Source organism: Platalea leucorodia (assembly GCF_965183815.1).
Source record: "Platalea leucorodia genome assembly, chromosome: 7".
Taxonomy (NCBI): Eukaryota; Metazoa; Chordata; class Aves; order Pelecaniformes; family Threskiornithidae; genus Platalea; species Platalea leucorodia.
The window spans coordinates 61,145,673-61,172,100 of NC_138829.1; the positions used below are offsets into that span (position 1 = coordinate 61,145,673).

Genomic DNA, 26,428 nt, shown 5'->3' on the forward strand with positions numbered 1-26,428 from the left:
GGAGTTTCAGATGACTACGCTAACAGATCTCAGAAACAGAATCATTTTCCAGTTGTTACTGATGTTGCTTAAGTTGCTGGAGACATGGAGAAGGAGCATTTCAGACAGAGAGAAGCAGCGGCGAAAGACTGGATGAAAGCAAAGCCGGAGAGGAAACAGACACAGTTTAAAAACAGAGTGTGGAGTAAAAAAAAAACAAGATGAGAAGGTACGATGCTCTGAGAAAGTACTGAAGTTAAACAGACAGTCCACTTAAGACAATCTTAAGGCTTGAAAAAGTTAAGAAACCAATAACAAAAAAACAGAATCAAGGAAAAAAACCCCAAGAATAAGAAAAATAACAACAACAGAAAAATCTTAACCAGAAAAACTCCACCCATTTGTGTCTAGGTGCAAGGACTTAAAGGAAGGGAAGGAGATGAAGGTCAGGTCCTGGGCCATACTATGATGACAAAAAGGTGTTCAGTCTCAATGAGTCAGATTTTTTTCAAATGCCGAACAAAATTTTTTGATTTCTAGTTTATTGCAGCCTCCTGTGGACTCACTATAGGACAAAAATGTCATAGCTGCTTAAGCCAGGATTTGGTATCTTGACCACAAGAGCCAAGATTTGGAATAAGATAGAAAGAGTCAAAGAATTTGACTGAGCACATTTTGACAAACCACAATGGTAATTTATAAATAGTTTTCTCCAGTGCTGATCCAATCAGATTCTATGCTGGAGACTAATAGACAGTAACCTAATTAACTGGAGATGGCAAAAGAAATTTCAAGATAGACCTGTTAAAATTAGTATCTAAATAGCCCTGTTAAAATTAGTGTCTGAATTGGAAGCACAATTAGGAAGTGAATAGAAAATGTACGAGCAGGAAACATCATGCTGTTTCTCTCTGACGAAGTGGAACAAGCCTGAAGAAAAACATTATTTTCTCTTCAACTCTTAAGCAGGGTTTACACATCCTGAAATCCACTTGAATGATCTCTGGGTCTCCTAGTCCTTGAAGCAATGCCTCAAAAAGCCAATTTAGATCTTAACAATTTAGTTAAATGAAAGGAAATTAAATGTCTAAATGAAAGGATAACATCCTTACCACCTGCACTTACAAAGTTTTATTTTGTAAAGAGTATAGTGTATGCTTTAGGAAAGAGACTAGGAAGACGAATAGCTTGACTGATATGAAAGTCTATTATTCAACTGGACAGATACCTGAATTAAAGATGGAGGGCAATAATGTCCTTGTGAAAGATTATAGATGGAAAATTTGCCCTTCTTCCTTACTATCAATCATCCCCTCACACAGTGCTTAACAGCAGTATAAAGGGATGAAAGACTACTGGTGACTCAAAGCAGGAACCCCTTACCTGCACAGGTGAACAGGGATTTCTAGAAAACGACAGATCTTTTAAGTGCTGTATCATACATGAAGGCCATCACAACACCATAGGTTTAAACAGAAGATAGGGATGGAGATCCTGGTAGCAATTTTATAAATCCCGGGAAAGAAATGCATTGCTTAGTGATGCAATAAGATTGCCTCAGCTGCTAATATGTACTCCGTATGCCTGGTTGCAGGTTGCCCCATCTTTATCTTAAAACAGGTCCTAATATAGTCAATAATCCAGCCTGTATCAAGATAACAGTTATCTTGGATATTGTTACTACATACAAGAAACAGAAATGGTCTTCCTACATGGCAGTTGACCAATACTTGGTAATTCACGTGTAGAACGTCATATTTATAACTACGATGCTCTGCAAAAAAATTCCCAGACAGGCCAAAGTGAAATTCAGAAACCAACTTTCATGTTTCAAAGGAACTTTTGAAAAGACTTGTATACTCTCCTTCTCATATTCAAACATCTTCTCATAATCCTTTGTGGACAAATGTTAGAAAAGTACAGTTCTCTTGCACATGTAGTTTGGTTCCATACAGCAATTTAGTAGTGTGCATAATTTCTCTAAAAGATGTGTTCTGTGCTTCTTATATAACATGTTGATCTCAATTATGCTTTGAAAACTTGCGTAATATACTATGTAACAGGAAATCACAAAATTGTTCATTAAGTTCCAGCAGGTCCTCTTTGTTTCTGTGTATCAATCCAGAATCACCTAATAAAAATCTACTCCTATGAAATCTCTGGTTAGGAAAGTATGTATCTGTCAACTTTAATTTAATTTAAGATTATCTTTGTCCTCTTAGTTTGCATCACAATGAGTTTTTCAATATAGACTTTCCTTCATTGTACACAACTCCTACTGAGGCAAATACATGCACCTCTATATAACTATCTTTATTGATCAGTTTCTTCAAAAGTCTTGTTTCACCAAGCTTCAACTTCATTATGAATAAAATAAATATTCTATAAATATTTTTCATTTTCCTTGCAGTATCTTCCTGACAAGAGTCTCCATTTTCTTCACATTTTAAAAGAAACAGTAACTCCAGAAGCTAATGTCTGACAGATACAGTTACTGTCAATCAGATTATCTATTGCCTAATATACTGCTGGAAGTACCACAATGGCAATATAAAAGACTATAAAAAATTAAAAAAAGAAACCACCTACAAAAGCAATGAGATTACACACAGGAAATGTGCTTTAATGGGTCAGGCTTTGAAGATCTTGTTTTGGAAGGCTCTCATACTCCCATGCACATAGAAATTATAGCTACTACAGAAAACATGAAAGTGTTTGTCTTCATATAATTTGCAGACTATTCCTGCAGAATTTTTTCAATTTATTCTATTTATACCAGGTTAATGATGCCTGGCCAGTATTTCAGCCAGGACAATCAGTATTAAATCAGTTTATAAGACTAAGATTTGAATTACCATGCTTAAGATTTACACCATAAACGTGTGGAACAACTGGTGTAGCTCACAGCTTTGGCAGCTGCTATGTTAACTATTGCTAGTACTTCACTGATTCATTTTATGAATCTTTTCAACAAAAATGCATTATCTAAAACTCAATTCATTACCTTGCTCCTCACTCCAACTAAAAAATGCCCCCACAAGACACTGAAGAAACACACTGAATCAATGCTGTAGCAGTGAATATCCAGCAGATAATTAGTGATTCACAAATTAGTGTTAATAGCCAGTCCAGACACTGTCTGATGTAAAAAATGTTTTTCTAATAATACCTCTGAAATTTTGAGATGTTAAAGGTGAATTTGATACACACAAAACCTCATATAGCTAAATATTATGTCTGATATAAACTGGTCTTTACAAGTAATAAAATTGTGGTTTTCATAAAGATGCTCTGTGAAGGAAAAATTCAGGAGGACTATGCAGAAAATATTTAAATCATGTAATCTTCAACCTACTTTTACGTGACTTGCACATATTTGTACACTATGCTTGTTACAGGTTTTGCAAAATTCTAAAGAACAAAATATTCAGTAGAGTCAAACCCTTTAATTGTGTTTTAGTCATTAATGGGGTGAAATGCAAACATAAACAGGACTGAGGAATTTCTTTGCTACCTTAACAGTTCCTGGTATTCCAATTCTACCTCACATTTTCTTTTTCTCAAAAAAGAAAAATTATGGCCTAATTCAAGAATAATTTCTGAACAACTATCAGTTTGATTAAAGAGAATACTGACTTTTTCTTCAGCAATATGCCAAATTCACTCGGCATGAAATTATCTCCGAAGAAACTATCAGCATAAGAGATGGAAACCCAGGCAGTCACAGTAAGTATCCTAAACACTGCCTGTGAATGACGGAAGTCAACTAATGTTCCTTCCAAAATTAATGTTGCCCTAATATGTTATATTCTTCTGAAAAATTAACTATTCTGACAAATCTTGTGCTGGTCCAATCTTGATCACACAAAGGAAGAGACTTACTTAATGCAAAGACCCCAACTAGAATCTTTCAGGTCTATGCTTTATAAAAGAAAGATAAAAGTTAAACTAACTATACATAAACACAGGTCTAAAACCATGAGAAAATCCAATGGATAATGATACCTCTAATATTTTATATAATCCTCTATGAAAAGGGACAACATACACTCATTACAGAAACTAGTGCAAAGGAAAAAGATAATTTAACGGAAATGGGAAGTTTGCATTGCATTTGGAAGATGCCAGCTTTTACCAAAGACTTTTGGTACGTATATAAGCTCCTTTCAAATTATTCATTGACATTTTTTGAGCCACGTTCATACCATTCAGGATCTGCTTCTTGACATACAGTAATTAAACTGAACTAATATAATATCAGATAACCATCCTGAGGCTTTTGATTCAATAGTATCACTGTTTTCCTCTAGAAAAATAAGTATTTCTATGTAATATTATACAGAAAGCCTAGCTGCATCAACTCACATGTAGTATGTGTGTTTTGGGATTTGAAGAGGCCAACAACACCTTTTCCATGAAAGCCCCCAGATCTAAGTAGAAGAGTACTGTTTTTAGTGTTCTTCCAACAGACAACTGGTAGGCGATTGTGACGGTAACAGCGAGCAACTCTCTGCAGACTGCTGTCTTGAACAGACTGAGGTACTACCAGAAGCCCAGGATAACTGTATTGATAAAAAGGTGAAGAAAATTGAAGAGAATTAAAATTGCTTTCAAAATTTAAAAAAATGAAAAAAAATTCCTAAAATTACAAGCTGAATATACATCTTAATGAAAATACCTCGTTAGAATTATTTTTTATTTAGTAACTCTCATTTTTGTCCAATTCTAGCAAATACATTAATTTGTAAAGAAAACTGCATTTTAAAAACAACTTTAATTATGAAAAATTTGAAAGACTATCACTACTAGACTCTTTGTGTTTAAGGTTATATTTTATTTGGTAATATTTTTCTTCTTAGTCTCTCTCTTACCTGTCACTATAACGAAGCCATATTTTTAAGCATGACAGAAAAGAGAAATTTGAGGCATGCAAATGATGCAGTAGGTTTTGTTTTGACACTTGTATATGAAATATGATAATTGAAAGGAAAGAATGTTAGATTGCCTAAAGTATCGTAACTAAAACAATAGTTTTTGGTTTATGTCAAAATACATGTAAATTTTACAGTCAGATTCCTTTGAACAGTGTATTTGAAAATGCATTTTTATGTACTTTTTAAAACACTACAATATATTGAGAGACTAGGAAATTCACTGATACAATAGCTTTAAAAATAGAAACCCCAGCAAGATGGTAGTGGTGTTCATGTTAGTGAAAGAAGGACTCAAGCAATATGAAAGATTATTTTCTATCTCCTGCAAAAAATATTCAATTTAAGTACCAATTTCATATGTTAAGAAGAAACCAAGAGGAGAAGCAGGGAAAAGTGAGTTCTTACTAAACAACTTTGTTCCTCTACAATGTACACTGGTTCTGTAAATTCAGTTCTTTGACATTTATTGAACTGCCCTCACACAAAATCAATATACATAATATTTATGGTCTACTTCTTAAAACACAGTAACCAAACTAATATGGCACTAGATAAGTATTTATACCCTGAGATCTGTACTCCACTCGGATACTAATTATCTTTTCAAAAAAATCCTATAGAATATTAAAAACTGGTGGTTTTAGGGGAGGAAAAAGTTGTCTGCATAATGTTCAAAGCATAATCACAGTCCCTGTAAGTATTCAAAAAACGTGTGGATGTGGTGCTTAGGGACATGGTTTAGAGGTGGACCAGGCAGTTAGGTTAACAGGTTGAGTTCGATGATCTCAGAGGTCCTTTCCAACCTTAACGATTCCATGATTCTATAATGAAAATGTACAGATTTAATGCCTTCACCTGCATTGTACTCAATGGTGACTGAACAAAACCAGTTATTAGTCTGTTACTCTAAATAAGTCAGAAAACAAGAAAGGATCTAATATTTTCTTGTGTGCCATTCTTCCGTGTGACATTCTTCTTGTGTGCCATTCTTGAAAAAATGGCGACTTCAGTATCCATAATGAAAGCAATGACTAGCGAAAACTGGCTTTAGAAAATGCAAATGCTCTTCTGATATGACTCATGCAGATATGCTTCTATATTAAAAAGAATTTTTGTGGGTAGTGGTAGTAAACTACATCAGCTTTCACAATAAAAAAGGAGTTAGTAACATTCACATGTTATAACACAGCACGTGGCGTTCAGCACATGACAAACTTTTAAAGTAGTGTAGATACCTTCATGAATTCAATTTTAAAACCTATTTTTTATTTGAAGAAGATAGTTATGTATAATTGTTTCTGAGGCTTGCTTTTTTATTTAGGAACAGAATAGATTTTTATATGCAAATATATTACATAAATAATTTCCAGTAGCATCACAGCAAGTTACAGAAACCATGCTGAGAGTGCATGCTACCAAGTAACTTTATTGGCTAAGTCAGAAAGCTGAAAAATAGCCTAATGATTTAGACATCAGTGTAGAAAGCTGAGAAACTCCTTCAAAAAGGCAATTCAGAGTATCTGGGTTAGTTTCCTCCAGAAGCCCCAGGGGCACTCTCTTTCCACGGGCTATAGAAAGAGCCTAGGAAGGAAGACTTGTGTTGTCTGACAGAGCTTCTGGGGCAGTTGTGAAAGCTCACTTCTGGCTACCATTGCTGGCACGCTTTCTGAATCTGATGAATACATATGCAGCTACCAGGAGACGAATCTCTGAGTGGAATACAAATAGCTTCAAGGTCACTGGTTGAACACTCCTACTGTAGATAAAAATTTTCTCAGAATACGTTACTTAAACGGATACATCATGTAGTATGTGTGTTACGTCATCTTTATTTTCAACTACTTGACTGAATTGGTAAACTCACCTCCTGCAAAGTGAATACATCCTGTTCAGTGCAGTTATTCTTAAGTATTCTGTTTTTGAGCGAGAAGAGTTACTACTGATGGTCCCTAGTCCCAAACGTTGATAGTCTCTGAAACAGGCTCTTTCTACTAATTGCTCCATTGTTGATTTTTCTGATGCTTTTAGGGTACCACTTGTGTGCAGCTCGCTGTCATCTGAAACTAAAGTTAAAAATCTTTAAGAGTTTGCTTTTGGGGAGGCCAGAAGCTACACAGGAAACGATGCTATTTTCTTCTGAACAAAATATTAGTTTGTCTTACTGTCAGTGATGAATGACAAGAACTAATACACACAAACCACAGTTCAGAGAAATTACAAGCAATAAAATAATATTTTAGTCAGGAAACCTGAATATATCTCACAGTTACCTAATGCACTTGTGACTGGCATGGCTGACAATTCTCTTGCTAAAATCCTGGAAAAATTTATCTCATATATTCATTTGAACTGAACCGAAGGCAGATAACCTTTCTTTCAACAATTTATGAAAACCTGTTAAACTCACAACTGCTATACAAAGATGTATACAAGACAGAATAATGAAAAATGTGCACATAAATTCTTTAAACATCCAAGATAAAATGGACTTTGAATTCTTTTAAACTATCTTCAAAAGATGTAACAATAGTTTTAAGGCTTGGTTCAAATAAAAAAAAGTTTGTGTGTCATAATTTCACAACAGATGACTGTTGGTTTCTTAATGCCTCAGTTTCAATGTCAAACAGCAGCTTCCTTCAGCCGTGCACGTCAGCTGCACTTTCCAAAGCTGAAGAACCTTTAACCATGAGAGATAACAACCATGTCACAAGTTCAAACTATACTGAAATTCAAGTCAAGCAAGGTCTTTGTACAAAACCTGCCACCTGCCTGTTATTGACACTTCCAACTATTTCCAAATACTTCTGAAGGCAGATTTACTGTTCACAGCATGTATCAGTTACTTGCTACCTCAAGCATTGAAATATGTGCGTATGAGGTGAAGTATTTCTTCATGAATGAGGCACTGAAAAGTATATAAGGATTTAAACTTAAAACAGGACTTTATACAACTGAAAATTAAAATTATTTTAAAAAATAAAAATTATGATACAATTAAAATTTTACTGGCAGTAGACAACATTCAGAATTTACAGGAGCAGAACCCATATACATTTTTTTTTGTGCATCTTAGCATAAAAGCTAAATTAATAATTTTATTGCCCCTGCAGCTCATCAAACAAAAACAACAATTCTCTATTTGACCTAAATAATAGAGAGTTTAATGCTGCGGATATTTCCTTTTTTCTGTGTTTTCATATTTGTCATGGTAAGAAAGTAGTTACAAAACATTCACAAGTATGAAGTGCACTAATGAGAAACAAATTACACGAGTTTTAGAAATAATTTTATTTTAGGGCATACAGAAACTTGGTATTTAACAGTTTTGAATGGAAAACTATAACTGACTCAGATAAGATGAGGGTGCATTTTTTTAAATATTTTTTTCTAAATGGATTTTTCTCCCATGAAAACAGGTATATTGGTGATCAGAATTTGCAAAACATTTCCCTGTGCATAAAAAGCTAGAGATTATAAGAGCTCATATCAGTGCCCTTAACCTGAAGAAGTAGATGAAGATGTTTTGCTGCCTCAAGTTTAAAATGGATTTTTTTTTTTAATTTGATTTTGAAAAGAGCAGCAATAATCCATTTATTTTACTGTTCCTGAGATACGACTGTTTGTAAAAGTGGGTTTTACAGTCTCCTATTTTACGGAACACCTATAGAAAACAGAATTTAGTAGTGATGAGATTCTAAACTCTGAAAATAAAAAGATGGGGAGGAATTGCAGGGAAATTAGGTGTTCATTAGCAACAACTAATAATCAGAGCACTGTGCCCAGTTTCGGAATTCACATTGCAGGTTATATGTGGACCAGCTAAAGAGGACTGAGAGCAGAGCAATGAAGATGATCAGAAGTCTATCAAGACTAATAAACAAAGAACTGAAAGAACTGCAGATATTTAATATCAAGAAGAGAAGAGAAATATTACAACAGTGCATAAATGCATTAAGCACTGCAATCAGAATAAAGGGAATCATCTCTTCTATACGTGTATGGTGGCAGAATAAGAACTGAAGCTTTTAAGTTGTGGCAAGGAAACGTTTAGGCCTGAATATCAGAAAGTTGCTTGTTTTTCTCCAGCATTAAGGATGATTAAAGCATTAGTACAAATTGCCTAGAGTTATGGAACTTTGATCTTTGAAACCTTCTAAGAAAAAGTTAGGTAAACACCTATGAGAAACAGACTAAGTATGTTGATCTTGCCTTGGGGCAGAGAGATGGTGTAGATGATCTCTTGAAGATCCTTCCAACCCTATCTTTAACATTTCTTTTTTAAGACAATGCATCACCTGCTGGAGATAGTTCCCGTTTGCTTCATTGATGGTATAGCTGCATAGTTTCCTATATTTCAGTTTTTGAGACTTCCAAACAAAGTCATTCACAGCAGTCAATATAAAATAAATAGCAGTGATTAAATGGCAAATTTCCTATGGCTATTTGTACTCTGTCTGAAGCAAAGAGTTACTCTTGTTGTCAGCTGACTATATCTGAGGTGTCAGAGCAGCATGGAGAGAAAAGCAAACTGTCAGACTTTGATCACCTTACACCTTCCCAGTCAAAACATCTGGAAAGCAGCAGGTAGGAAGCCTCACAATTTATATTTTAATATTTTTGTTAGGGGAGGAAAAAGTGACCATGACTAATGTTTATATAACACCTGTGTTCATGGAAGAATGTAGTTGTTTTGTACATCACCAAAAACTCTTAACATTTCTTCATCGTCAAGAGAAGTACGAATACACAAGTATGATTGTGCTTGGTGTCTTTGGGTCAAGGGCACAAAATCACCCCAAAATCACACAGGTACAGCCTGCAGAATTGTTTCTGACCCAAAGAATCTGCAACATCAGAACAAATACTAACTCAGCACTTAAGGAAGATGCTGGAAAACCAATTAAGAACATAATTTTTCAGCACTGTAAAGATATTCTGTATTTTGTTAGCCTTTCTTTTTGCTTTTTTTCCACCACTTCTATCTGGAATGAAAGAAGAGAATCAGTATTTTTTAGCTTTCCTGGAATGGCTTTCTTCCATTTCCTTCTGAGAGAACAGAGACAGTGCAGTAACACAGTCCTGCTTCAGACAACTTTTATATATCTGCTCCTAAGTCACATAAGTTGCCTTGCTCACTGACCAAATATTCAAAAGGAAAATTTGGCTTGTTTGATGTTTTGATTATTAGTGTTTGATAAACACTTCATTATCTGAAATGCCTTTTTTTTTTTTTTTTTAAAAAGAAAGAATGGTATGACAAAACAATACCTGTTTATGTACAGGAGAATCTGGTTCCCTCTAGTGGTTTATTATAAATTAGCACTGGTCCAGATAAGGATATAGTGACAGCGGCACATGGTAGGAAAAGAAGTATTTGGAAGAAAGTCAAACTCCACACCATCACACGAACTATACAAAGTGCCCAAATCACTTTCTACCTTCTGTCCCCAAATCCTTTCAACCAAAATTTGGAAAAGTGATATTTTCAGTAGTAATGACTTCTGCTGCTTTCAGAAATCATTTGTCACTTCCATATCCACGAAAGTCTCCCATAGTATTTGCTCTTTCTTGACTCTCACCAATTACTGCTTTCTCATCACATACTAATTGCAGATGTCATGACGTCTTAAGGCAAATGGAAGCTACAGCATGCTTCTGTGCTGTTTCATCTACACTATTATGATGTAAAAAATGATAAACAAGTTACTATATGCAAATAGTTGGATAATTAAAAAATAATAATCTAGTATTTTGCTTTACCACTGAATGAAGTCAACTTCCTCTTTTGCCTCATCATCACAAAGGAAAACACTTATTAAATGTACATATTTGAAACCTTTCTCTTTCCTGCCTAGGAAGACTCTGCAATTTCTTCTTGAAGATATTACTTATTCAATATATTGGAATGGAAGCATTATAGGATAGACTTTTATCAACCAACATGGAAAAAAATGTTTTACTATTACCAGAGATATCATCGTCTTCATTCCAGCCTGGGCGATTCACTCTTTCTTCCACTATTGTGCCTGTCTTCTTCTTTAATAAATATTGGCGTCCAATTGTCATCTTCCCAGCACGTTTTGCTCCTTTCACAATGCTTTTTGAGAAGGTACTATAAATTCATAGCAACAAAAATATTTAGAAAGATGCATATGATTCTTCCTGATAGCGTGTACAGATTTTTAGGATGAAGCCACTTACTCAAATGAAATGTATTTCATAATTTTTCATTTAATATAATGACAAAAATTATAACCTCCAGAAAAATGACTTCCTATATTAATTTTAAACACCAATTTTATTATTTTGAGGCAAATTTTTGTCTATTATGTCTAATGGTAATGAATAAGCAGCCATCATCTTTCTTTAGGTATTTGTATTTTGGTAGCAATGTGATAAATCTACAAAGCTGACAAAGTAAAGGCAGGAAAGATACAAATTACTTTAAAGTTTTAGGATTTCATTACTAGCTTGGGATTCTACTTTCCTGTGTCAACAATGCAATAATCAACAGAGAATCACAGGAACTATCACTCTGGAACAGACTAAAGATCCATCTACTCTAGTAAATATTAACGTGTAACATAAACTTCAAAAGAGGACCCAAACCTCAAACTCTGGATTAAAAAACACTAGGACAACCATACAGACTGTACTAAGGGTAAAATGAATTCTAACCCATATGAGGTTATTAACCTATAAAGTAATACACAAGAAATGTGGTTTTTATGTTGGCATAGTTTGCATAGCTGAAGATTGTACTTACATTGTGTGTTTCAAAATGTAATGAGATGCTTGTTCAAATTTACTGCAGCCAGATATTTGGATAAATAATATATTCCTATACCAAACTAACATGTATATCATACTAATCTACCTTTTATTCAGTAAATATAAAAAGATGCAGAATAGCAATCGGTTAGTCTGACTTTCTGAAAACTGCTTGAATGATCCGCGTTTTTGCACATCTGTCAGATTGTTCAAGGTATTTGACTAATACTAAACAAGAACATCAGTAATAAAAGAAGAATGACTATACCGGAATGAAGTGTTCTTTTCTTTTTGTTTTGGTAAAATTATCTGTGGTGCTGTTTGCCCAGCTGCAAATGCAAAAGTGCTGAAGATAGATTGAGGATAACGGAACTTCATTAACTGTTTCTTAAATATTTCCACCACTTCAGGACTTACTTCTTCATCAAACGCTACTTTAATTAACTGCATATTAAAGACATGACATGTTAGAAACTGAAAAAAAATTATAGAATTAAAGAAATGAAAAGATCCTAAAATATATTAGCAAAATTCCCATACTTATGCAGTACTATGCCCATTGGAAAATAGAAATGTCTGTACATACATCCTACTGATTTTGAGGGATATTACACAGCTTATTAATTTTTTATTTATTTTTTACATTTATGTCCTAATAGTAAGGTATTTTCACTAAGAAGCATCTGGAATTCTCTTAATATCAAACACAAAATATTTTGGTAAATCCAAGTAGTAGTGCTGGCACTGAGATGTCTACAACAGCTCAAATACTAGTCACATGGGATAGCTTAGCTTCGAAACATTGTGCCAGCTCTGCCCATATACTAGGAACTAAGGTTGGTAATGCACTTCAAAGACTCTCATCAAACCAACATTCAAATGTCACAACCATTATACTTTCATTACTTAGTCATTCCAATTTTTGCCTCACCTTGTGAAGTATAGAAAACTGTTAATAATAAAAATGTAATAGTGAAATCTGATCCTTAAAAACCTTGTGCTGTTCAACACTGATCCATCCACCCCACTAAAAATGCTTTTTGAAAGGTTTTGAAAAAAAACCAACCCAAACCCCATCCCATCATCCTCAGCCAAAAGGATGACAGTCAGCAATTCGGGGCTGGGGGGGGTGGGGTCAGGGAAGAGAGAGAGAAAATAGGGAATCTGTAAAAGGGCCCAAAAGAACTTTAGGAATGTGCAAAAAGCAAACGAAGAAATATCCTAGAGCTTTATTTATGAGTGCATACCTATACATCTTTTGAATGTCTTTGGTTTGCCATCTAGAAGGTGGATTTCATAATTGCTTTTTTAATTTCACTTGTTTTGTAAATACTTTCTGAATGACTAATAACTCTGTTATTCTAGGACCTCCTTGAAAGCAGCTCTTGAATCTTCAGGGGTTACACTGATTTGAAGTTTTAAAGACATTAAATAGCGTCAGTGCAGCCAAAACCTTCTGAAAGTCATCGTTAATAAACAAAGAGGAGAGGCTATTTCATACTGTACTGAACTCTAGCTGTTACAATGGGAACAGAAAGTAAACTGTTTGCTGATTGTTTTTGTTTTCATAACCTAATACAAAACTATGCTAAACAAAAGCAAAGATGATGTTTGACCGAATCCAGCACTAAAAACACTGAGCTGTGTCTGTATTTAGCACATCGTTAAAGCATGCTAACTATTCTGGTAAATAAATTTCTGGAAAAGAAAAGTCTTCATGAAGTCCTCTTGAAAGTCCACAAGAACACTTGTATTCTTAATCTTATGCTTTTGAACAGGACATTGAAGGATGATTAGCTAAATAATATGCATTATCGTAAGGAGCTAGTAAAGTGCTGATGATCTATTTTATTATGTTTTCAAATGTTAGAGTTATTGTTCTCAATGAAAATACACTTCTGCAGTCAGCCAACCCAACAAAATATTTCATATCTTAAGTACTGCAGTCTACTTTCAAGTCCATGATACAAAATTCTTTGCCTTCAACTTTCCATCTCTTAGGGTTTGACCACAGTTAACATCACCACCAAGAAGAAATATTTAGGGAAGACTTCAGAGGCTTCATGATTTCTAATTCTTCTAAGTCCATCTCTCTCAATTGCCCTGCAGTACATGCTTCTGCTGAACACACTGAGGGGGATCCTACAGGCAGGGAGCTACCAGGATCTGTGCAGAAGTCTGGAAACTACCAGGATCTGTGCAAGTCATACGGAGGCTCATTGGTTCTAGCCAATGGTGGCTACTCTAAAGATTCCTGGAAGTGCAGCTTCCCTGTGAGACGTACCATGACTTTCTGCCATGGATTTTTACAGAAGGCTGGTAAAGTGACAAGTCTTGAGACGAAAGCAGTATTTAGAGCTTTTCCATATTCATTCCATGTAGCTAGAGGAGAGAGAAAGCATGTTTCCACTGGCCTGCCTAGGCCTCTACTTACATTAAGAGATTTTGGACTAAAAATAGCCCTTTACTGGATCCAAAATAAAAAGGTGAGGAAAGGAGTGAAATGAATCAAACATGAAAATGGTAACCCTCCATAAACATCAGCTGGGCCAAGAAACACCAGGGTTTCTATGACAGGACTGCATTCTTTATTGACTTTACAGCGCAGAAAACTGAACTCTTCACAAATATCAGGACAAAGTGATGCTCATAAGTATTTTGAGTGGACTGTGCTGTCACACAAATTTTTACAAAACTTCCTTTTACCTGAAAGGTAGCTGAAGCGATCTGCAGTCCTTCCTGCATACTCTGCTGCAGCTGGTTCTGTATAGTGATCTTCTTCTCCTTTGTAACAGATGCAATAGGAAAGCTCCGGATCACTGTCTGCTCTCCAACTGAGGATGATAAAATTGTATTTAGAGATACTTCTTAAATCACAGAATCAGATCTGGTTTGGTCACATTGTTCTTTGAATAGATAGGAATGAGTAAGCACAAAGCAACATGAAAATAAAAGTACAGAATTAATTTCAGGCAAAATACCTGAAAAGTTGGTAAATTCCTAAAATATTATTTGTAATCTGAATTTCTGCTTAATTTCAGCTGGGGTGATTAGAAAAATGTTCTCCTTCCGTCTGAGTCTTTCTACACGATGGAAATGCACCCCCAAAATCTAGGTTGGTAGGGGGTGAAGAAACAGTTTCAAGTTTATTCCAATTGCATATTGCATTATATGACTTATAAACAATGAACAATATACACTGATATCTTTACATATGACCATGAACTTTCCACAATAAATTTATACTTCTGAATGACAATCTGCTTAGAAATGGCAGATGTCAAAATATGAAAATTTATCATTCAGAAGAGCTATTTCCATTACATATTAAAAAGAATACTGAATTTATTAGGGAGAATACTAACTCATGAATATTTTTCATTTCACACACTTCCAGTGGCTGAAAAAACACCTGTTCAATGAAAAGCTAGGGGTAGTGGAAGCTGCAGATCTCACACAGTATATATGTTCTCTCTTAGTGGTGAAGAAGCTTACAAACGTTGCTCTGTAAAGCAGCATTACTAGACCAACTTTACAGATGCAACTGAGATATAAAGACAGTAAGCATTTTGTCCATTCGAAACAGGAAGTCTATGGAAATTACTGAAGTAGTCAGGAATATCCTTATTTTCTGTCTCCAACTTTAGGTAGTCTGTAAAAGCCCATAATACCATGTGACATTCTACTGACGTTTCCTCCAAGACAAGTACATATTATGATTTTATATTACATAAATTACTGAAGACAGCACTCTAAATATCTACCAATACGCAGGAATAAACAAACATTTGGCACCTCATGCCTCATCTGAAGACGTAAGTTTTAGTTAAGTTAAATGCAAAAACAAAATAGACCATTGTCACATCTAGTGATAAAAAAAACTATATTAAGACATTATTGCTATCTGATCAACATGAAAAATTATACTGTGAGGTATATACATTTTGATGTTGATGCTTGAATAGGTGGATAGGCCAAGCTCAAAGTCCTGCCTATCTGAAGGACCACAATTATAACTGTGTAATTTTTCTTACCCAGTTGATCATGAGGAGTGCCTTTAAATATAATTCTGTAAGTGGTAAGGAACAAAGCTCCTTCAGCAGGGAGGATGTGAGGACCTCCAAGCAGTCCTCCTGTAGCTTCCTCTCTGCCATCAGGATCCAGCAGTACACGGAGACCTTCACAAACAAATTCTTCTCCTGGCAGTAAAGTTGGTCGTAGAATTTTGGGCTGATGCAAAGAGATGAAAGTGTAAGTGTAATGGCAATACCAGTGTTATACCTCAGTCTAGTTATAATATTTGGCTTAAAACGCTTCAAAACAAAATTGTTATGAGACTAAGTCCAAAGAAGGGAGACAAGAGTTTGGACTCAACTAAGAGAAATGGGTCTCAAAAAACAGTGGGCATGCAACAGCTTGTTTATGATCAGAAGTTTGGCTCTACTAGTTTCATAAGTTCATATTTCACGAGACCAAAGCCAAGCATTTTATTTATCACTGGTGGAAATTTTCTTTCAATGTTTTGATGTTTCCTCCTGACATTATGCGGGGGAAAAAAGATGACTAAATTGCATGATTCTAGTACTTGTAAAGAATACAAATATGTTTCATAATACTTGCCTTCTGTATTGGTGGAAGCCGCCTACTCTCACGATGGACAGCCTCCAGTGTCTCTATGTGCATTGCTACAATGCCTGGAAAGCAGTAATACCATAAATGAAGTCTCACATAATATGAAAGAGAAAGTTGCAATCTAATTAAAACTCTGATATTCTGAAATTCTCAAATTTAAAAACCAAGCGAATAATTATTTGAAATTCAACAGCAATTATAGTCTAGAAAAGAAATCTAACCTTCTAACTTCACTGAAAGTAACTGAATCTAAAAAGTGTATTTCTCTCACTAGAAAAAAAAAAAGAAAAAAGAAAGACTACAAACCACTTTTTTGTCACAATTCTTACCTGGTATCATGCAATGAAGACCCTTGATGTGATCCTGTGTAACTCCGCTCTCTGTGCAAACCTTGTCAATAAATCTTGTGATGAAGCGTACAACTGCGTTTGCAACATCATTGTTCTCAGAGTCCTCAAATCCACTTTCAGTGTCATAACTCTCTGCAACACTGCCTGCAATACTATAGACATAAATAAAAGAAATTTCAAGTGTGAAGAATTCAGCTGGTGATGCACATATACTTGGCTAGAGACAGACAAGCTGTGGGTTTTTTTTTCTAGTCACAATACATAAACCTTGCTAAAAGCATATGGTGGTACCACAGTTACACCATATTTTCACTGTCATTAACGCTGTCAGAACTGCATGGAGAACTTTTCCTCCATGATTCCAGCGTAGACAGGACCACAAGAGAAAAAAAAGCTGCTGGGAAGTGAGCTCTCTGTGTTCTTTTCATAGAGTCAAGTACATTATTTGCAACCCATGGTAAACAAATATCCAGTTACATACAGGAAGATACATTAAATTAATATTTTGGTTGCAGAGCAAAGCATTCAAAAGCTAGAAAGCCCATAAGAAAAATTTTTTGTGCATCAGATAGAAAATGCAAGCAAGTCAGTGGGCGATGTACTTTGAACATCTAAAAATGCCTCCCACAATAACATTAAGGGCCAGATTCACACATTGCAACATGTACTGCAACCCGTCTACTGAGCATGTCCTAATGCCTGAGTTTAGAAGTGTTTAGTCAGCAGAAATGAGTAGCCATGGGGAGTTTTACATTGATAGCCTGCCTATCTTTTACTTGATGTCAGTGTTCTCATGCAGTGTTCTACAATTTTATCAGGTGGGAATTCTGATGGATCATAGGTGATAATGAAGACAATAAATAGAGAGGGAGGAAGGCTTGTTACGAAATGTCCTGGATTTGCACGCTAGGGGATGTAACTGGTGTTATATTCCTCCTGCCTCCTTAGTAATTTAACCTTTGCCACAGTGGTTTAGCCCTCTTGGTTTTTGTGACCTCAGTGCCTTTCTTCCTTGCAGCTGTTGCACAGAAATTATTATTTTATGGATGCTATACAAATGCTTTCCTGATTTCAGGTTCATACACTGTTCTTTTCAAGTCATATAAAAATTAACAGAGTAGTTTTTGGACTGCTGTTTTCTTTCTCATCATACCCTATGTTTGTCTTCAACATTTGCATTACTAGATTAAAAATTCTTACTGTGACAATAACATTTTTATGTTACTTTAAATATTGGTAAATCACTCCAGATTAAGTTCTGTTATTTAAGAGGAATCATGTTAGACTTCTGCTCTTCTTAATTAATAAACTTGAAAAGAAGAGAAGATACTGAAATAATCTGATATTTAGAATAAGTCTAAAAGCTACGAATAAACTAAGAAGCTTTTGAAAACTGTGGCCCATCCTAACTGATTACCACTGAACTTGTGTACCCACCTGTTTGTGACAATACTGTTGCTTCCACTCTCCCAGTCACCAGTAGCCGATGTTCTCAATAACTTGTTCTTACTCGTATCCAGCGGTACCAGCAGGTAGACCATGAGGTTAGCAAAATGAATTGCCTGACTGAAAACTGTACTTTCCTCATTCTGGACTAGCTCCTGCTGTGTTTGTTTATTAAGAGTTGGCCATAATCGCAACTGCTCAGCAGCCAGGTCCATTGCTGTCTTATCCTGGTCTGGACCTACAGAATTTTTCTCCTAGAAGACACATAGAAAGACATATAAAGACACAGAAGAAATAATAAAGCTATAACTTAAAAAACAATGTTTAGTTAAAACTTTACTTATTAAATTGTTTATTAAACTTCTTCGGTTATTTAAATTATATATTAATTTAAAAAGAAAAAGCAAATAACTACACTCAATAGGGTTTAAGGAGAGTTATGATTATAGTAACTGAGTTTTGAAGGCAGTTCATTGAAATATGCAAGTAGCACAATGTAGACAAATCTACATAACATCATTTCTTTCTACATCTTTTTTATGCTATATGATCTTCCATATTTCTTTAGAGTGGTTTACTGATTTTAATATAGCTGCTCTCCTTAGCTTCTCCACTTAGGTCACATAAGAACAAGCATAAATCAGATTGAGGAATAACATGCAGCTCATTGCTTGATGCAGGTGATATTCTCCAAATTCCTAGGATGGTCAGGTGAGGCAAGCTTTTATATAAATAGATTCCAGACCAGCTGAAACATTCATGTTTTCACATGTTGGAGTCCAATGCTAGCATTTGCTTGAAGCAAACTAGGTAGATGGCACATATTCAAATTATATTATAGCCTGAGGAAATTAGAATAAAGGAATCTGGCAGCTGATATTAGTGACCTAATGCCTGATGTTAAATTATTAAAGGACTAGGTATCTTGTAAACATTTTTTCCATACTAAGTTAAAGCTGAGCTAATTTTCCATATAAACACACGTGAGGGTTAAAGTAGATGCTTCCTTGTAAGTTCTACTACTCTTCACATTTATCTTTACATAGTGTCAGATTGGAAGGAGGTTACCGTACACAATCCCACAGTCCTTTTGTCTTTATCCCTGCTATGTCTGACATGCCTTTTCAGTTCTTCATTCTGACTACATTTCTGGGAATATCTCCGTCCATTTTACCTCCTCTCTTTACAATGCTGTATGACTCTGTGTAGCATACGCTTTTCAGTCACATAGTTGATAATGATATTCTCATACAAGAAGAGAGACTACAAATGGCTCTTTACTATGTGTATGTGCTCCTTCTTAAAAAAAAAAAATTAAAAAATCTTATTTTAGCTTGCTGCAAGGCTTCCCATTATACTTTCATTTTTGCATTAGAGATGTACTTTCTTCCTACTGACACAGACAATTTCTGTTCTGGAAGATCTGTCCAATTTTAATAAAGCAGACTGAGTGCCATTCAACAGAAACCACCCTAGGGTTTGGTAATAATCTAGCACTGGACACTAGAACTGCTGCTAGCATAGGTTGTTCACATAACAGAACTGTCGCTAGTTTATAACATTGCTATATGATAAGTTACTACTCTCAAGAAAAACATATACCTTAAAGTGTGGAAAATTATACAAGAAGTGGTTGTTTGAAAAATCAGAAAAGCAACATCAAATTATAATGCTTTGCAGATAAACGCAAATTTTTCTTATTTTTCATGTTATTGTATTCTGTTTAATATGGGAAAAATGAAAGAAAAATATGTAAAATTGGAGAAACCATAACTTAGCTCTCTATAACTCAGGGGACAATTAAAATGTGAATAAAAATACTACTTGATATTTACTTTAATATATTCTCCTACCTTTTGTCTCAACTGTACTGCATGGTTGTCATCTTTGGCTGTAAGGTAGAGGGAGCGAACTTGATTTTGCACGTTGCTATAAAAGGTTGTTTCCCAAAACTGTTGGTTAGTCCAGATAGGATGGTCTTGTACACAGGTGTAAGCAAACTGACTAACTCCAGGTGCTAATTTCTGAAAGCAAAGAACGTGCAAAATTGACAAATTAGTCCTATTAGTTAATTTCCTTTAAAGGCTATGGGTTGAGTACTGAAATCTATATATGTATATATAAAATCAGTTGTACAGACTGAAATATGCAATATATGCCATCTTTTGTACTGCAATGTAAAAAAGAGAAATTATATCCAGTTTTGTGCCATTAAAGAAATTAACATACGGGAGGCTTGTATACAAGTCTAATGCCAGTGCAAAGCATGGCTTTCTTGATTCACAGTACAAAAATGAGACTCGAGAAGAATAATTCTGTGATGATATTACAGAACATATTTCTAATATAAGACATTTTCCTTGCCAACAAAATATAGTATTTTTAATAACCTAGTCCTACAACATAGAAATCAGTATTCAAACAGATGGAAATTATTTCTCATTTTATTTAAAAGTCAGAACTACAGTAATGAAATTTAAAATAATTGTAAGCGGCAAATGAGTCCTTCCAATAAGCTGCATTTGTTGCAACAGCAGATGATTAGATAAATTGTTCTCTTCATTGTTATCTACCGCACTGTATGATCCAAATCCAGCTCCTGAAAGAGAACCCAATGGGGTATTTTCTTTGAAGTCACAAGGGTCTGGATCCCTGTAAGGTCTTAAAAAACCCCAGAATTGTTACAGCATTACTCATTATGAATGAACCATTTTTTTCGATTAGGTCTACTTATTCGGGTGCCACTAGTCTCCCACTGAGTTGTTTACTGTTCTTGATAACCACATACAGTGAAAGGAAATTTATTTCAATAACCCAAATCATGAAGAATGAAATCTTATACCACACGTTCTTACTTTTTGAAAAAAAAAGGCCACAGAAAAATTTGTGTTTTATCCTGCATATAGGAAAGAAACAAGTAACCTAAATATTTATTTAGATTATTTCTACAGTAGAACTGAAGAATAAAGTACTGGGTGCCTCATTTAATGACTTTCACTCTGAATACTACCTGTACCTGAAATATACACTATATGTAGAAGTTAAATTTAACTTTAATGATTGTGTTGTAAACCACATTCCTGTAGAGCATATATACTACTTGATTTAATATTTATAATTGTACAATTGTATACAACAGCCAGTACATATAACACTTCCTTAGGAAGCACCCAGGCATTCAAGTGGAAGGCTAGAAGATTACAACTTAAAAATTTGAAGTCTGGTTTAGAGATTTCTGCTTTTGCAATTCTTCAAACTGTGTTTTCCACACTATGCTCTTCCAAGTACATCATGAACTAAAAGTTCTGATCATGTGCCATGTATTCATTCCCTATCAAAGACAAAGTCCTTTGAAAGGGTATGTTTGAGGAAATGATATATGACATGCTACTAAAATTTACTCAACTGAAATATCTTCTCACGATTAACCATCAAAAAGTGAGAAATGTAAATTTGATTTAATCATGCAGAATTTCATCAAAATTTCTTGGTAACCTGTTAAGAAATTTAAATGTGTGGAAGAGTCAAATTACATTAAACGTGACTTTGTTTGTTCAATACAGATGAAACAGAAGATAGCTGGTTTGTTTAACAAATTCCCAAGTTTCACCTGTGATGCAGTTTATGGTAGCTCACAGGAAATGATAACTGATTGCACAGCAATGGCTCCCATGCTTGATCTAGCTGTTAGATTACAGAACAGGACAGCTCAAATAGTGTCCTAGTGATCTTTGTATTGACTGCTGGGCATCCCTTGAAAAAATCTCAGGCATACAAAATATACACTAACTTATGACTATGTCAAGTCTGTTAATTAGCAGGACAACTAACTGTACATGAAATTGAGTTTTTCAGTTGTAAAAAATGAGAAAATGTTAAAACACAAAATATACAGGAGGACTACCTCTATCCACCTGTAAAGCTACCTCCTTTACAGTAATCTTTATTCTTTAAGAGTTGTACACATTTCATATCTTTCACTGTTTGCAGGTGTGTATACAGCTAGCTTAAAATGGCCTACTTTGTTCAGCTGTGGTAACTAACACAGGGCCTACAGAATGGAATTGGCCCAATCATTCACCTAACTCAAAATCCAGATGCACAAAACTTGTGTTACAGAGGGATGGGGACAGGTAAATCATGGAATATAAATATGGACAACACATCTTGAAAGCTACAGTTACTGCTAAAGCCATATAATGACTTTTACTTTGATTTACTCTTTATTTTTTTCACTGGCAGTAATTCCCAGTTGCAATATACTGCAAAAAGGGAGTATGATGTTAGAAAAGGGAGAGAAGAAAAGGGAGAGAAGAAAAGGGAGAGAAGAAAAGGGAGAGAAGAAAAGGGAAAAAGGGAGAAAGGAGGGAAAAAGGGAGAAAAAAAGAAAAAAGGTAGATGTCTGTTCAAGCCTAGCTCGTTGGTATAGTTAACTCATGCCAATTTGTGTAGTGAATGCCACACAAAGGAGTGATTTGACTATCAACCTGTCCAGCTGCCTTGGATGCCTCAGCCCAAATCAGGTAACTGTGTAAACTAGGTAAAGAGGGGGTGATCTTTGGCACAAACCCAAAAGAGAGTTTAAACTCATAACCCTGGGTCCATATTAATAGCGTTACAGAAATAAAAATGAAACAAATGATTTTCACATGGGGACAAACATGACAGGAAAGCTGAGGGGCTTTTAGATACTCTTCCTCTGCTCATAATTTAAAACCATTAACAGTCATGTACAAAACATAATTTTTAAATGATAGAGATTTATGTTCAAATAGGACGACATAAATCGAACACTGACAGTAACTTCTAGGCAAAATAAAAATAGTTTGTTTACAAAAGGATGAAAGAAAATCCATCAAAAAGCTAAGCAATCATAAATATTATCCTTCTCGTGACCTGCATGTGTTGAAACAAATAGCAAAACCTGATAGTGGCCAGAGCACAGAATCAAAGTCAGGACTTGCAGTTCCAGGCTCAGCTCTCCCAGTTATTTTGGGCAAAATCACTTTGGATTCTGATCTTGTTTTGGTTGGTTTGTTTGTAAAAAAGCACTATGAATACCAACCTTAAGAAGCCCATGCTGCTCCTATGCAGTCAAAATCCATGGATTCAAAATACTCTTGGTATAAATATAAGCATTCCATGAAGCTTGCAGTGTCTATGTTCTCTACCCTGGGAGTGCTTAGTCAGCCCATTTGACGAGAATGGAAACTAATCTAATACATCAAAAGGGCCCCAATGTTTACTGTTGTATTCAAAGGAATTTGCTCGGGATTTCTCCAATTTAAGTAAAACAGTAGTTCAGTGTTTTTCATCAAGCAGTACTACATATATAAAACAAATCTGCACCTATCTTTCCATAGGACAGCTAAACTACACTGGTATTTATGTTCTTTCTCCCTGTCCCAATAATTCATTTCTGCCAGACAGAATGAACATAGGAGGCAGCAAAAGAATTTCCTACTTATATGGGAGGATTTAAGGGCTGTCAGCTTAAAAAAGACCCCAGAAGAAAATAATAAAAATAGTTCTGAACTGATAAAGTCTTTATTCTAAAGCTGTCTGTATGATAGCTTAAATGAGCTTTGAGGCGTAAAATGTAATAACCAACAGAAAATGAGTTAACTTTTGCAAAGGACACAGAGTTCTTTCAAGAGACTAACGGCACTTAAAAACACCCAAACATTCCCCTCCTAAATTATGTATGAAACAGACATTACCCACATGAAAATAATGAATTACATTCTACAGTTTGTGAACACACAAGGTAGATTTGGGACTTGCTATGTGTGACTATACGCAACTTCCTGAATTCAGGAATTATCTTTCCATTATTTCCACCTTACTGAGTGGCACTGGATAATACCTGCCTAGAATTTTTTCTCTGTTTCCTGACACTGGATACTTCTGATTCTGAAAATGATACTTGTGGCTCAGTAAAAAATGTGCACCAACTCCAAGACTCTCAAACTTACTGTGAGGTGTGGGTCCCCAAAGAGCTTCTCTATGACATTGTATTATTTAGATTGCTTGTTTCTGGAAAAGAAAAGCATGCTTTGTGCTGATCACTCGTCAGTCATTATCCTTTACACCACAAAAGCTTAAAGAAGAAAGCAAAGCAAAGAATCCAGTTGTTGATTGTGAAGTTGAAAAAAAGTTACAAAACAAAAAGCATAAAAAATCGAATATAAATATACCTGAGACTGCTCTTTTCTCACAGGATTTTGCTGCATATCTCGTGACTATAGAAACGAAGGAGCAAACTCAACAGTACTCCATTTTTTAGAGAAACCCCGTTTACTTCAGAAATAAACTGGACTTCTGTCTCCAACTTATATGCTGGGTTATTGGTTTGGATATTTTTGGTGAGAAAAGGAAGGAAAAGAGGTGGGAAGGAGGTTGCTGCTGAATGCAAAGAATAGCTTCTTCCTCAGCTCCTCAAGGAATCACTGTGCTATGGGTTATCTGCTTGACCTCTGTGAGAAAGCTATTGCAACACCTGTGAAATCACCCACCGATCTTCTTTGCATACCAAAGGAGATCACAGCACTTCCTCTCCTGTATTGGTTCAGATTCTCCCTGGAAGTCTGCAAGTGTAAGCTTATAGTTCATCCAGGACATAGTGACACTGCTACTTTGAAGGGTTACTCCCCATCTAGGAGCTGTTTATATAGACATTCAGTCAATTACCACCTACTGCATATCATGAAGAGGTACCACTTACTGCAGGCAACACGCAGCCCCTGCCCAGGGCGATGTAAACAAAGTTCTGCATATGAACATATTCTATGAACCAGTCCTGCATTCAGATCTATGCGGTGCCCACACAGATACCTGGTAAGTTCAAAAAGACTTCAAAGAAGTCCCACAGGATCAACCTACATAGATTGACCTGCAGGAGTGAGGCTTATCTATATATTACTTGCAGATAACACTTCATCACACTGTGCATATATATCAATATTTATCACAGCATGCACATACTCAAACAAGTATAAGTGTGTATGAGTACATTTTCAAGTCTGGCTGAAAGCGGCTTACCCACTGCATGGGTAACATGAGTCAAAAAATTCAATTTGATAAACGCTTTTCCCATTTGGTCTAAAATATAAAATTATACCCACACATATTGTACACAGAAACATGGGGAAAGGTCATACAAGCATAAAGTAAGAACTGTGAAGCTTCCGTTACTACTTTTTTTTTTTTAGTTTTGATTTTTCCTGCTTGAGAAAAAAAGATGAAATACTGAATCAATCTACTTCTCCAACTACTACAATCTACTTCAATCTACTTCTCCAACCAGAAAATCTCAGCAACAAAAAAGAGAACAATCTGAAACGTCTCCTACCTTCAGAAAGCCACCAAACAAAACTGGACTCAAGATTGATTTATATTTTAAAATACCTTAAAGTGTGAGTAGCAAAGCAGTTCATTACACTGTTTATCTACTATTATTTCACCATGAAAAATAAAAGAAAGGCCAATTCACTTATAATTCAGCGCTACCAAAACACAGACAGGTAGACTAAACCAGCAGAGGGCAATAGAATTCTAGAATTTTGCAAAATTAGGATGTAATTCTAGATGGAGCTTTATTTATTGTATACATTTTCTGGCAAAAGTGACTTAAACATCTAAGTACTCATGATCTTTAATCCCAGATTCCTGAAGATCATGTATAATTTACTAAACATTACTTAAAACCATAAAGAATATCTCAGATTTCTATATAGATGTATCAAGACAGACAGATATATGCTAACACAAAGTTACATGTAACATTAAATAATGCACAATAACGTACTTCTCCTTTCTCAAAAGAGATTACACAAAGATTTACAAAGTTCTGTTATAGATGGAACACACTAAGGAAACTAAAATCATCTAGAATGAAGGATGTTCAGAACCCGCAAAAAAGAAAGCGAGAAGACATTTTAATACTAGAACTTCACCATTCTAAATAAGGTTAAGTTCCAAGAAGTGGATAAGAAACATGCTGATATTTTTCCCCTGTCTACAGTACATTGAAGTATTTTTAAAAAATAATCTAATTTCATTATAGAGATCACCATGACTCTATTCACCAATGTTTAAATCCATTAGTTAAGTTACAGATTTCACATATTCTCAGTTGCAGTGTTGAATCTGGCTGAAAAGTTTTTGAAATTGTGACACAGCTATTTTGAAAATCTTCTAAAATGTCACCGTATTACTTTGGCATTAGGTAGCTCAGCAGTGAGCATGCACCTGTGTGACTGCATTGGAATGGTGGTGTTGGCTCTACCCACAAAAATAACCCCCCAGCAACAAAGT

At 35.1% G+C, this 26,428-nt stretch overlaps 1 protein-coding gene across 5 annotated transcripts in view; it reads right to left on the reverse strand.

Annotated features, from left to right (window-relative positions):
- Nucleotides 1-26,428, reverse strand: part of SBF2 (SET binding factor 2) — a 326,647-nt gene that overhangs the window by 42,054 nt on the left and 258,165 nt on the right. For all 5 annotated transcript variants that reach the window (XM_082317789.1, XM_082317787.1, XM_082317788.1 and 2 more), the window contains 10 exons: nucleotides 19,966-20,136; nucleotides 18,104-18,366; nucleotides 16,646-16,818; nucleotides 16,305-16,378; nucleotides 15,719-15,914; nucleotides 14,391-14,518; nucleotides 11,953-12,128; nucleotides 10,880-11,025; nucleotides 6,778-6,976; nucleotides 4,345-4,541 (listed from right to left, as the gene is read on the reverse strand). In XM_082317789.1, coding sequence (XP_082173915.1) covers nucleotides 4,345-4,541; nucleotides 6,778-6,976; nucleotides 10,880-11,025; nucleotides 11,953-12,128; nucleotides 14,391-14,518; nucleotides 15,719-15,914; nucleotides 16,305-16,378; nucleotides 16,646-16,818; nucleotides 18,104-18,366; nucleotides 19,966-20,136 — 1,723 coding nt within the window. The remainder of the gene's footprint in view (nucleotides 1-4,344; nucleotides 4,542-6,777; nucleotides 6,977-10,879; nucleotides 11,026-11,952; nucleotides 12,129-14,390; nucleotides 14,519-15,718; nucleotides 15,915-16,304; nucleotides 16,379-16,645; nucleotides 16,819-18,103; nucleotides 18,367-19,965; nucleotides 20,137-26,428) is intronic.